The 13,199-nt window shown below is 44.2% G+C and overlaps 1 protein-coding gene across 4 annotated transcripts in view; it reads left to right on the top strand.

The window, feature by feature from the left end:
• The first annotated feature begins 236 nt into the window (after nt 1–236).
• Nucleotides 237–13,199, top strand: part of Actr3b (actin related protein 3B) — a 96,598-nt gene continuing 83,635 nt past the window's right edge. For 2 of the 4 annotated variants that reach the window (XM_050123734.1, XM_050123737.1), the window contains exon 1: nt 237–371. In XM_050123734.1, the coding sequence (XP_049979691.1) occupies nt 328–371 (44 nt within the window). In that variant the 5' untranslated portion in view covers nt 237–327. The remainder of the gene's footprint in view (nt 372–13,199) is intronic. The other 2 variants (XM_050123739.1, XM_050123735.1) reach the window with 2 other exon arrangements.

The raw sequence follows: 13,199 nt of genomic DNA on the forward strand, positions 1-13,199 counted from the left end.
TGAAAAAAAGAGAGAAGAGAAATAATTCAGGTCTCGTAAATAGGGTCATATTCACCTTATGCCAGTTAAAAATAAACTCCAATCTCTTCAACTGGATGGATGCGTAGGCTAAAACGCCTCGCTGCCAGCACTAAGGATGGCTGACTAGAGGGCGGAGCGTGCGCGTCCCCGATTGGCCAACGATAGAGTGACGTCACTCACCGGCGGCGCCTCCGGGCTCCCGGTGGCTCCTAGGGAGGAGCGGCGCCCGTGGCCAACCGACGTCTGGGCACTAGGCAGCCGGTCGCTGACTGGGACAGGCGAGGACCGAGCGCCTCGTGGCCGAGCATGGCGGGCTCGCTGCCTCCCTGCGTGGTTGACTGCGGCACCGGGTAAGAGCCGCGCCCCATCGCGCCCACTTCGCTGGGAGTCCCGAAGCCCTTTCCCCGCGGGATCAGACGGCGGGAGGAGCGCGGAGGGGTGATGCGCTGAGGGCTGGAGCTCAGTCTGAGGGAATGGGGAGTTTGAGGGATGGGGCTCGATCTGGGGGATGGGGAGCTGAGGGGACGGGACTCAATCCGAGGGCATAGAGAGCTGAGGGATGGGGCTCTGAGAAGATGGGGTGCTGAGGGGATGGAGCTCCAGGGTTCCTGGGCGGGCTGCACCTCGCGGGGATGCTGCTGCAGATGCTTTCGCTGCAGGCCTTACACCTGAGAGCTCACGCAGTGTCCGTGTCTGTCTCACCCCCCCCCCCCACACACACACCTTGGTGCTTGTCACCGGTCCTCCTGTGCTCTCACGAGCGAGCGTGTCACCTTTCCCTGCTGATGTACCAACCACCTACTCGTGGAGATGTTTACACGTGCCCTGCCAACTTGACACCCGGTCCCCCTTCCCACTCAGCTCTTTTCCATTCTGGAATGGCACAGCCAAGCTCAGCTCCTACTTTGGTTTGCATACACTCAGTCTTTGCTCTTTAAAACACACACGCACACACACCCCAATGCATTTAAAAAAAGACTTCCATTTTGAAAAATAAAAAGGTCTAAATTTGGAGATTTTTCTCTCCCTTTTTTGGGGGGGGAGGGGGAGATAGTTCTTTTCTTTTTTGGTAATGTTAATTTTTGGAAAAGACCCGAGGGAATGTTTTGCATTGTCAGTGGCTCAGACTTAGCTGCTTTTAGGAAGGTAGCTGCAGAACCCTCCGACCTAGGAGTTAGGGAATACCTGCCGACAAAGTATTTCATGAATAGCTTGTAAGTAAATTTAGCCTCTTAATGCATTTTCGTAGGGATGGTAGACCTTTGTCACCAAATATGCTGTGGTATGTTCACCTTACCTGCGATTCTTTGTGTGTGTGTGTGTGTGTGTGTGTGTGTAGAAAAATATACTTGGTTTGGTTTCCTTGGCAACCTTGTGGGGGTGTCTTCTAATTTGCTACAGTCCATCTCCTGCCGATATGTCTTCCCTTTTGTTGCTCAGGGGCCAGCAGTGGTCACAAGCTGGAAAACACTTTATTTGTGCTGATTTTTCTTTTGGAAATATACACTATAGAGGAGTTTTGTGGCTGTGCATTGAGGAGTTGCTTGCTTCCCCAAACACAAGCTCTAATCAGTATTGCTTTGACAACCCTACTGTCCATTTGCAACTCCCCGAAGGCACAGTCTTATCCTGCACCTGACACTCCCTTCAGCCTGGTGGAGTCAGGGATGAAGGCAATATGTAAAGGTTCTCATTTTAATGTCTGCATGTGAGATTTTTGTTTTTGTGGTGTTCAAACTGCTGAGATAGAAAGCATTGCATAGTGGTAGCAGGAAAACAATCTTCAGTGCTTTATTTCATATTAGTAAACTGAGATCTTATTCGTTGTTCTTGCTGTAACTATCTAAAATGTGCTCAGTTTTGACCTTTTGAAGTGAGTGATTAATGTTCCTTTCATCTCCAGTGGCAGCTGTGCTGCAGGCTGCCATAGGCGTTAGACACAGTGACATGGAAACCTGGAGGTTTCCTCCGGGTGTTTTGTGCCATAGAAGCCCCGGTGATTATTGTCAGTCCTGAGTGTCCAGTGTGCTAGCAGAAGGAAGACTGCATAGCCTAAATTTACCAGCTTCCATATATTAGTAATTCTTGTATTTCTTAGAGCGCTCCATCATTTTTAGACTGAGCTTGGTCTCAGAATAGAACAAAATACAAAATGCAGCTAAAGATAACAGAGATTGAGGAATAGAATCGACTTGGGCGATCACAGTGGGTGCTACTGATGAAATGAGCAGGGTTTTTGTTGTTGTTGTTGTTTTGTTTTGTGCTTTGGGGTGGTGGATTTTGAACCCAGGGACTTTGTAAGAAATGCCTCTACTACTGAATTGTACTGTGAGTCCCGGTCTTGTCTCTGTGTGTGTCCCCTCTCTATCTCTCTCTCTGTCTCTCTGTTTCTGTCTTTCTCTCTCTGCCCCTCCCTTAATCTTCTCATTGTACAACCCAGGGTTGCCTAGAGCTCCCTAGCCGATACTGAACTTTGAGAAATCCTTCTGCCTCAGCATCCTAAGTGTTAGGATTACAGGTGTGAGCCGTCATGCTCCTTTGACTTGTGTTTTATAGTAAATACATAAAACCTCAAATCTGATAAGCCGTCAGACGAGCTGAGTGTACATGAGGATGCTGGGACCAAGATAGTAACAGACAAAGGTATTTATGAGATCCAAAAGTAAAGTTTCAGCTATTTAAGGGATGACTAGGTTGCTGAACTCCCAGAGGAAAACTCCATAAATCCAGTCTCACATCTCAACCAAATGTCTAAAGTAGTTTTCCAGAGTTAAACCAATTTCTAAATAATTCCAAGTCGACTGAGAACTGGGAGGGAACAAAATCCAGCGTGTACTCGAAGTCTCAGCAGTTTCAACGCTTGTTTTGTCATTCTGTGTCCTGCATGTAGTATTACGTTTCTGAGCTGGTTAAAAGAAGCTTGCAGGCACCATCTACTTACGGGTTTCACTGGCTACTTTCTGAGAGCAAGGACTTATATAATGGAAGACCAGTTACTAAAGTCAGAACAATTAACATTTATGTGGCCCACTGTTCTATCTGCGAGCTGGATTTGTGAACGCTTTCATTTCTTGTCTTTCTTGGAGGCAAACCCTGTCTACCATTGTACCATACGTTGCATTTGGTGGCCAACTTTTCCTTGGAACTGGAGTTACACTCTTGAGCTGCTATGAGGGTGCTGGGAATTGAACCCTGGTCCTCTGGAAGAGCAGCCAGTGCTTTTAACTGCTGAGCCATCTCCCCCAACCCCCACTTTTGTTTTTAAAGGGATGGAATGTAGCCCAGGTCTTAGCTTGTGTCCTTTGCTTCAGCCTCCTGAATGCTGGGATTATAGGCACGTACTGCCACACCTGGTCACTATGTCATTTATGTCTCATGTTTTCTGGAATAGTTCCTTAGTCTTTTTTTTTTTCTTTGAAGATATTGTCACTTTGATAGTTATGTATAATGCCCCTCAGTTGGCTGTCTGGTGCTTCTGGTAGATGGAGGTTATGCAGTTTTTTGGTGGGCTACTGCTATCATTTATAACATGGGGTGACCTGAGGCTGGTCCCACCAGGAGCGGCGGATCACACGAGGAAGAGTAAGGGGCTATGGAGGGGAGGGGAGAAGGGGAGAGAGAGAAGGGGTACCAGAGAAAGAGGAAAGAGAGAGGGGAGAGAGAAGAAAGAAGGTAGAGGTGCAGAGGTTACCTCTTCAGAACCTTCCCGCCACTGACTGTCAAGTGCTGGGATCTAAGATGGTGCTACCATGCCCAGCTCTTTTTTTCTTTTAATTTGTTCAGTATTATATTTCCTCAAGACATTTTTATACTTCATTAGTTTTGGTTGACTCTCTCCTTCATCCCCTATATCTCTGCCCCTCTTCCCTGATTAAGCCTTTAAACACCCCGGCCTTCTCCTTTTGCTTGGTATCACATAACTTCTGTTGCCTGCCTCACCAAACAATCTCTCTCCCTTCTCATGGGTCCCTTTCTAGTTTCCTGGGCTCTATACATACTCCCACATATATGCATGTATTAAAATTAGAAGCTAGGACCTGCGTTTTAAAGATTATTTGGTATTTGTCATTCTGAGCCTGGAATACCATATTTTTCAATTCCACACATTTTAATGTGAATTTCATTTTCTTTATGGTTGAATAAAATTCCATTGTTATAGGCGCCACCTTTTCCTTGTCCATTCCTTAAGTGATGGTCGTCTAGGCTGTTTTTCTTAGTCGTGAATACAGCAGCGATAGATGTAGACGTGCAAGAGTCCCTGTGCTAAGAGTCAGACTTCTTTGGGTATATATCCAGGGGTGGTACAACTAGGTCATGGAATTTCTCTTTTCAATTTTTACATCCCCACTGGCCATGACTAGGGTTCTCTTCCTCACCTCCTTGCTGGCATTTGTTATCATCTGTTAGCTTTTGTTATCATCCGTTTTCTTGTTCATGATCGTTCTAGTTCGAGTGAGATGAACTCTAAAAGAAGTTGAAAACTTTTTAGACCTTGAAATTTTATGTATATGCATGTTTCGCCTGCATGTGTGTATGTGTACCACCTGTGTGACGTGCCCGTGGAGGGCAGAAGAGGGCACTGATTTCATTCTCAGTGTGGTTGCCATTGGCATGTCAAGTGTGTATCAGTTGTGTGAGTCTTCTGATGGAGTCTAGGGTCTCATACATAGATCCATTCATCTATGGTAAGGATTCTTTGACCATTTTCCTAGATGCATCCCTCTTATTTCCATCTCTTACTCCTCTTGCTAAGACATCAAGCCCTCCGTGGAGTAGGAGTGGACAGTGTGGACACCTGGTCTTTTTCCTGATCTCAGGAGAAAAGATTCCATGAAGTTTTCCATTTACCATGGGCTGGCTCTAAGCTGGTCATAGATAGCCTTTATAATGTTGGTAGGTGGTCTCTCCATCTTTAGTTTTAATTATGAAGGGATATTGTATTTTTTCCAAAGCCTTTTCTGCCTCTCTTGAGGTGGTAATGTGATTTCTGTCTTGGAGTTCATTTGTGATGTATTTCTTGATTTGCATGTATGGAACCATCCATGATGTGTCTCTGGAATAGAGCCAACTTCATTGTGGTGAATGATTTTTTTTTTTTAAAACGTGATCTTGAATTCTGTCTGCAAGTATTTTTTGATAATTCTTTTTGTCTGAGTTCATCGGGAAGGTTAATCTGTAATTTGTGTGTGTGTGTATGTGTGCGTTCATCTGCTTTTGGTATTTGCCTCCATAAGATGAATTTGAAGTATTCCTTTTTTATTTTATGGAGTAATTTGAGAAGGACTGATGTTAGTGTTTCTTTAAAGGTCTGGTACAATTAGTATATTCTTTCAGGCCTAGCCTATGTTTTTGAATTGGGAGATTAATTCTCATATAATATATCCTGACTGCAGCTTTCCCTCCCTCCATTCTCCCGGTCCTCTTCCTCACCACCCCTATTCCCCAGGTCCATGCCCCCTTCTTCTCCTAGAAAAGAGCAGGCCTCCCAGGGACATCATCTGAATATGATACAACATGATACAATAACAGATACCGATGAAATTCAGAAATTCATAAGGACACACCTTAAAAACTTATATTCTACTAAAGTGGAAAAATCTAGAAGAAATAGATGAGCTTGTAGATATTTTCCATTTCATCTCCAATTTTGTTAATTTATATCTTTTCTCATTTTGGTTTGTCTGACCAAGGAGTTATTGATCTATTTTTATATTTTAAAGGAACATTGTTTCATCAATTCTTTGTATTTTTGCCTTGATTATTTTATTATTATTACTATTGTTTTTTTTTTTTTTTTGAGACAGGGTTTTTCTGTAGCTTTGGAGCCTGTCCTGGAACTAACTTTTATAGATCAGGCTGGCCTCAAACTCACAGAGATCCGCCTGCCTCTGCCTCCCAAGTGTGGGATTAAAGGCGTGTGCCACCACCGCCTGGCTAATATCTTAAAAGATTAAAACAATCACAGTTATTTATTTGGGAGCTGTGTGTTGTGTGGGGTGCGCATGCATGCACACATAGTCGTGCACACATGCCATGGCACGCCCACCACAGCACGCATGTGGAGGTCAGAGGACAGACAGTTTGTCTTGCGTGCTTCCTGGGGATCAAGCTCAGGTTGTCAGTCTTGGTGACCAGCCTTTCCCTGCTGAGCTGTCGCTCTGGCCCCTCTTCTTGATCTTAATGATTTTACATCTGCTGCTGGGAGCTTGACTAATCTTGTTTGCCGAGGCTGTAAGGTACGTAATTAAGATATTTACTTAAGATTGCTCTGATTTTCGTGTGTAGGTCCTTATAGGTATGGATTTCCCTTTGAGAGCTAGTTTCATTGTATTGTAGGGGGTTTTGGCAGGTTGTGTTGTCTTCATTCGTTTCCAGACATTTTAAGATCTCCTTCTTCATTTCTTCAGCAAATTGTTTATTATTAAACAGTGTATTGTTTAGTTTCTGTGAGTTTGGAGTTTTCTTTAGTTTCTCCTGCTGCTGATTTCTAGTTTTATTCCATTGTAGTTAGATGGGATACAAAAAGTTATTTTAGTTTTCTTGTATGTGTTGAGACTTGTTCTCTGTCCTAATATATAATCTACTTTAGGACGTTCCATGGGCTGCTGAAGAGGATGTGTATTCTGCAGTATTTGGATGAAATATTCTCTAGACGTCTTGTTAGGTCACTTTGATTTATGATGTCACTGAGATCTGATGTTTATTATTTTTTGTTAGGATGATCTGTCTATCGATGGGAATGGAGCATTGAATTCATTATTGCTGTGTGGAGTTAACTTCTGGCTTTATACCTAATAGTATTTGTTCTGTGGAATTGGGTGCTCCCATGTTTATGAGTATGTTTAGAATTGTAATGTGTTCTTGATGGGCTGTTCCATTGGTTAGCATGGACCTTCTTAAAAAAATCCCCACTGATGGGGCTGGAGAGATGGCTCAGCAGTTAAGAGGCTGTACCGCTGTTCTTGCAGAGTTCCGATCCCACCACCTATGTTGGGTGACTCAATCTCGCAGTTTTTGAGAATATGTCTTGGTTCTTTTTGTCTTGGTTTAATCTGAAGACTTCTGCAGTTAATTACTGTAACTGTTGATGGTCTTATCGTATAAAGGTGGCATGCTGAGCACCCTTTCTCTCACTAGGAGGATGCCAGTTGGGCTAACCTCAGTGCTGCTCAGTAGTGCTCAGTCCCCTGTAACTCAAGTCCGGGCAGTCTGATGCCCTCTTCCGGCCTTATCTGGCTCTTCACTCCCACAAACATGTCCCATTCCCACATATGTGTAACTAAAAAGAAAATCACAATATCTTGGGCTGGAAAGATGGCTCAGCAGTTAAGAGCGCATACTGCTACTGCAGAGGACTGGAGTTCATGTCCCAGTACCCACATGGTGGCTCACTGCCTGCATCTGGGGGAGTCTGACACCTTGGGCACACACACATGCACACACACACACACACACTTAAAAAATTCTTTAAAAAGCCCACTGAGTAGTTGGTTTGAAGTCCAATCTTGTCAGATGCTAGAACAACTCTTATTTTCTGGCTGTTTGTTTGGAATACCTTTTCCATCCTTGACCCTAAGATAGTGTTTATCTTTGATGGTGAGGTGTGTTTCATGGAGGCAGCAAACAAATGAATCTTGTCTTAAAATCCAGTTTCCTGCTCTGTGTCTTTTGATTGAGGAGTGGGGACATTAGTATTCAGGATTATTATTGAAAAGTATGTATTAATTCTCATCATTTTGCTGATTTTATAGTAATTGGTGTTATTCTAATTCTCATTTGTTAAACTACTATTCCAGTATATTTATTTTTTCCCCTGTAGCCATTTTGTTGTGTTTATTATTCTCTGAGTCCAAATAATTTCTTTTGGAATGCTCCATAGAGTCTGGTTAATGAACACAAATCCTTTTAGTCTGCCTTTACTATAGAATGCTTTTCATCTCAATTATGACAATTTATAGTAGTTAGTTATAGTTTTGTAGTCGTTAGTTATAGACAGTTTTATAGTAGTTAGTTGTAGTTTTACAGTAGCTAGTTATATAGATAGTTTTATAGTAGTTAGTTATAGGTAATTTTGTGATAGTTATAGATAGTTTTATAGCAGTTAGTTATGGATAGTTTTATTGTAGTTAGTTACAGACAGTGTTATAGTTGAGTTAACAGCTGTGGCCTTCCAGGACTTGAAATACATGGTTCCATGACCTTTTGACTTTTAAGATTTCTGCTGAGAAATCAGCTGTTATTCTGAGGGACCTGTCTTGGTATATGAGTTGGTGTTTCTCTCTTGCAGTTTCTAATACTTTTATTTTGTTCTGTATGTTTGATATTTTAACTCTGCTATGACACAGAGAGTTTCTTTTCCAGTCCTTTTTGTTTGGCAGTGTTGTATGTGCTTCTTGTCCTGGGTTGGCTCTCTCCTTACCTAGACTTGGGAAATTTTCTGCTATAATTATATTGAAAATATTTTCTACAACTTTTGCATGGAGTTCTTTTTATATGCCCACATTCATAGATTTAATCTTTTTATGGTGTCCAAGAGACCTTGCATTACTATTCCTATATTTTAAAATATTTATTTATTTTTGAGAAGAAAGAATGTAAGTATGTAAACATGCTTGCAGGTGCCCATCGAGTCAGGAAGAGGGCATCAGCCTGGAGTCGGGTGGTTGTGAGCCACTGTGTGGGTGCTTGCAACCAAACTCCATCCTCTGCCATAGCAACAACTGAGCCAGCTCTCCAGCCTGCATTGTACATTTTTTAAAATTATGTTTTTTTCCTTGACTGAATATACTACTTTTCATACCTTGTCTTCAGGCCTTGAACTTCTGTCCTCTCTCTGACCTATCCTATGGTTTGACTTTCCACCGCCCTTTTTATTTGATGTCATTTCTAGCCTCATTTCAGTTTGTTTTCTCTTCCGTGTTGAATTCCATTTCATATTTTGTATTTACTTCTTCACTCAGCTGTTTGTGTTTTCTTTTTAAAATCTTTTATTATTTTATTTTATGTGTATGGGTATTTTGCCAGCAGGTATGTCTATGTACCATGTCTGTACACTGCAGAGGCAAAAATAGGACAGTGCTTATAGAACTGAAGTTATAGATGGTTGGGATCCTTTGCAAGAGCAGCCTGTTCTTAACCACTGAGCCGTCTCTTCAACCCCGGCCTCCCTGTTTGTGCTTTCTTGACATTTATTCAGAAGTTCACTCATGTCTTCATTTCTTTCCTTCTGCTTTAAATATTATTTATTTATTTATTATGTATACAATGTTCTGTTTGTGTGTATGTCTGCAGGCCAGAAGAGGGCACCAGACCTCATTACAGATGGTTGTGAGCCACCATGTGGTTGCTGGGAATTGAACTCAGGACCTTTGGAAGAGCAGGCAATGCTCTTAACCACTGAGCCATCTCTCCAGCCCTCCTTTTGCTTTAATAATTAAAATATTTTATGCATATAGGTGCTTTACCTACACATATACAGACCACAGGGCTAGCAGAGAGCATCGGATCCCCTGGTTGTGAGCTGCCATATGGGTGCTGGGAATCGACACTTCCTGGTCCTCTGGTAGAGCAGCTAGTCCTGCTAACCACGGGGCCATCTTTTGGTAGCTCCATGCCTTCATTTCTTTGACCACAGCTGTCACCATTCTTCTGCCATCGCTGTCCAGAATGCCATGTGACTCATGCTTATTGGTCGAACGTTATTTTGGGATTGGTAGATTTTAGAGGAGAGATTTTCTTGGATTTTTCATGTTTCTTGTGTTTGTTTTTTAAAAATTTGTTTAGTTGCCCTTCTTGTTTCAGTGGATGTGTATGCAGGGTTTGGAGGGACCAGGTTCTAAGTAGGGTTAAGCCGCTGTTTTCTTTTTTTTGTTGTTGTTGTTGTTTGTTTGTTTTTGTCTGTTAGACTGGTATTCAGGGCACCGGACTCTAGCCTCACTCTTCCCTGTGAATAGAACATTTTCTGTAACAGTAGCCACTACCCAGGGGTAGAATACTCTGAAAATAGAGTCCTAGTTAGCTATGGAACATTTACCCCATCAGTGACAGTCATTTTAGGCAGTAAAGAGATATTGTTGGTACTGTGTATATAACATGAGTTGTGCGGAATAAATGAAAAGGAAAAGAAGAAAAGACTCCAGAACAGTGGCTAGTATAGATGATAGAAAGAAGAGAGAGGTACAGAGAACGTGTTTAAGGACAAAAAGAAAACATGGTGTGGAGGGCGGGGAGGGGAGGTGGCTCTGTGTAAGAGTGTGTGCCCGGTGAGCACAAGGACCAGAGTTTGTATCCAGCATGCAGAAGACGGTTGGGCATGGCAGCTGCCTGTAATCTCAGCACTCAGGAAGCATAGACAAGGAATCTCTGGGCAGGCCAGTCACCTAGACATCTAGACTTGACAGGCTGTGGGTTCGGCCAGAGACCTAGCCTCATTCAACAATGTGGAGATTGACTGAAGAAGACACCCAGTGCTCACTGTGAGCTTTCATGTGCGCATGTTCATAGTGCACATATGCCTGTGTACCTGAGTACACAAGACTACCCACACCTACAAACACGCACGCGCATGTGCACACACACACATACACAAACACACAGGCAAAAACAAGCAGGGCAGGGATGAAGGAATGACAGCTAAAGGTGAGGTGAAGAGGTAAAGATGGACTACTAGATAACAGCACAGTTCCTGTCTCAGGAAACTGAGGCACAGGGACGGCAAACTAGGCCAGCCTGTGTTTTTTGGGAGTGGAAAGGGCAGACAGGAAGAATGAGAAAAGGGAAAAGGCAGTCTAGAGCAAGAAGAGTGGGGGGCGAGCTGGCCTGCCAAAGTGACACTGGGTATGTGTGTGTGCACCTTTGGTCTTTTGTGAGCTTTATGTCTATGCATTTGGGGAATAAGCTCCTAGGAGTGGGATCTCTGGGCAGAAGGGCAAGCGGGTGTTCCTTGCAGTTTCGCATGCACAGCTCTTGCCTGTGCCTGCAGGCGCACTATCACAGCATGTTGGCACAATTTGTGATTTTTTTTAAAACCAGCCTGGAAGATAAGCAGGGCTATCTCAGAATAGTTTTAACTTGAATTTCTTGTTAGGTGGGGGAGCTAGATATCTTTTTGTGTTTCTTTTTTATCTCCGTTTCTGTAGCTGTTCTTCTCTAGGTTTTGGTTTTCTGTTTTATTTTTAGAAGTTCTTCATATATTAGGATATGTGTGGGGGTGGGGTTCCACAGACACTCTTGGTGATTTGCTAGGAAGACTCGTTACAGAACAGAAGCAGTCAGAAGGGAGCGTGGGAAGGAATCTGTAGGAAACCCGGGACAAACTTCTGAGGCCTCTCTTCTCCTTCTGTGCAGTGACAGGGTGCACCAGCGATGGGGGCGCACAGCGACAGGGTGCACCAGCGACAGGGTGTGCCAGCAACGGGGTGCACAGCGACGGGGTGCAGTGACAGGGTGCACCAGCGACGGGGCGCACAGTGACAGGGTGCACCAGCGACAAGGTGTGCCAGCATTGGGGTGTGCCAGCAACGGGGTGCACAGCGTCGGGGCGCACAGTGACAGGGTGCATCAGCGATAGGGTGTGCCAGCGACGGGGTGCAGTGACATGGTGTGCCAGCAACAGGGTGCACAGCGACGGGGTGCAGTGACAAGGTGCACCAGCAGCTGGGTGCACAGTGACAGGTGCGCCAGCGACAGGGTGTGTCCAGTTCTCCCTGGGGAAGTGTGGCAACACACTGCAGTGTTGTTCACAGGAGAACCAGCTGGACACCAAGTGCCCACGGCTGTCACTGGAGCTGCTCATGTAGTCTTTTTTCGGGGGACCGTGTCTGATTCCCAGCATCCACATGGTGACTCACAGCTGTCTAACTCCAGTTCCAGGGGCTTCAGTGGCCTCCAGGGGCTCCAGGCTCACAGGTGGTACACAGACATTTATGCAGGCAAAACACCCGTGCACATAAAATAAAAATAAATAAAAATTAACAGCAATAAAAAGTCTAAATCACCGAAGGGCTTCTTATAAATTGAGGTGTTTGTGTCATGTAGCCGGTGAGCCACCATTACTAAGGTTTTGCTGCTGGGTTCCACTGACATATTCGTCTGTGCTTGGGGTGGTGGGGGGAGCGTGAGGATTGAGAAATGGCAGGTAGAGAAAAAAAAGATGGTAGAGAAAAGGTAGAGACTCGGGAAAGAGTTGGCAGGGCATCCAGTAAGTACTGAGATCCGCTGGCATTTATTTCTCATAGACTTTCTATGCCTCAGTCCAAAGAGGAAGGTGAAGGCAAGAGGCTTCTTTACTAAGATGCAAGGAACAAATGTAGTAATTACCTTCTTAATACCCAGAACACCAAGTAACCACATCCTAGGTCAAAACATCCTGACAGTAGCCACACCTGTGTCAAACCTCCTGTCATATAACCTTGAAGGAACAAAAATGGATCTGTGTTCTCTTTCCTTTAGTCAGGGTGGAGGGCTCCACTTTTGTGGGCTCCCACAGTTAGGGGAAGGTAGGGATCTTCCTGAATTGTCAGTTCGTAGATGCCAGAACTAAAGGCCACACTGTTAGGCAGGCCTATCTAAGGAGTGGACTCAGGCTTGTTCACCCCCTTTTGGGGGTACTATATATATGTATACACACACACACATTTTCGTTGTTTATTTTCTTTTACCATGGAAAATTTTAAGCAGTTACATTGATCCATCTTTTCCTTCTTGATTTTTGAGCCAAATAACAAAGGTTTTATTTATTTATTTATTTATTTTTTTCCCTTTTTTTATTGAGAATAAGAAAAAAAAAGTTTCCGCCTCCTCCCAGCCTCCCATTTCCCTCCCCCTCCCCCCAATCTTCTCCCCTCCCCCCTCTAATCCAAAGAGCAGTCATGGTTCCCTGCCCTGTGGAAAGTCCAAGGTCCTCCCCGCTCGGTCCATGTCTAGGAAGGCGAACATCCAAACTGGCTAGGCTCCCACCAAGCCGGAACATGAAGTAGGATCAGAACCCCTTGCCATTGACCTTGGCTTCTCATCTGTCCTCATTGTTCGCCATGATCAGAGAGTCCGGTTTTATCCCATGCTTTTTCAGTCACAGTCCAGCTGGCCTTGGAGGGAGAACACGAGCAAGGATATCAGGACCACGGGGGGTGCACCCACCCACTGAGACAGTGGGGGCTGATCTATTGGGAGCTCACCAA

This window comes from Alexandromys fortis, unplaced genomic scaffold (assembly GCF_014885135.2).
Source record: "Alexandromys fortis isolate MF-2015 unplaced genomic scaffold, M_Fortis_MF-2015_v1.1 scaffold_217, whole genome shotgun sequence".
In the NCBI taxonomy this organism is placed as follows: Eukaryota; Metazoa; Chordata; class Mammalia; order Rodentia; family Cricetidae; genus Alexandromys; species Alexandromys fortis.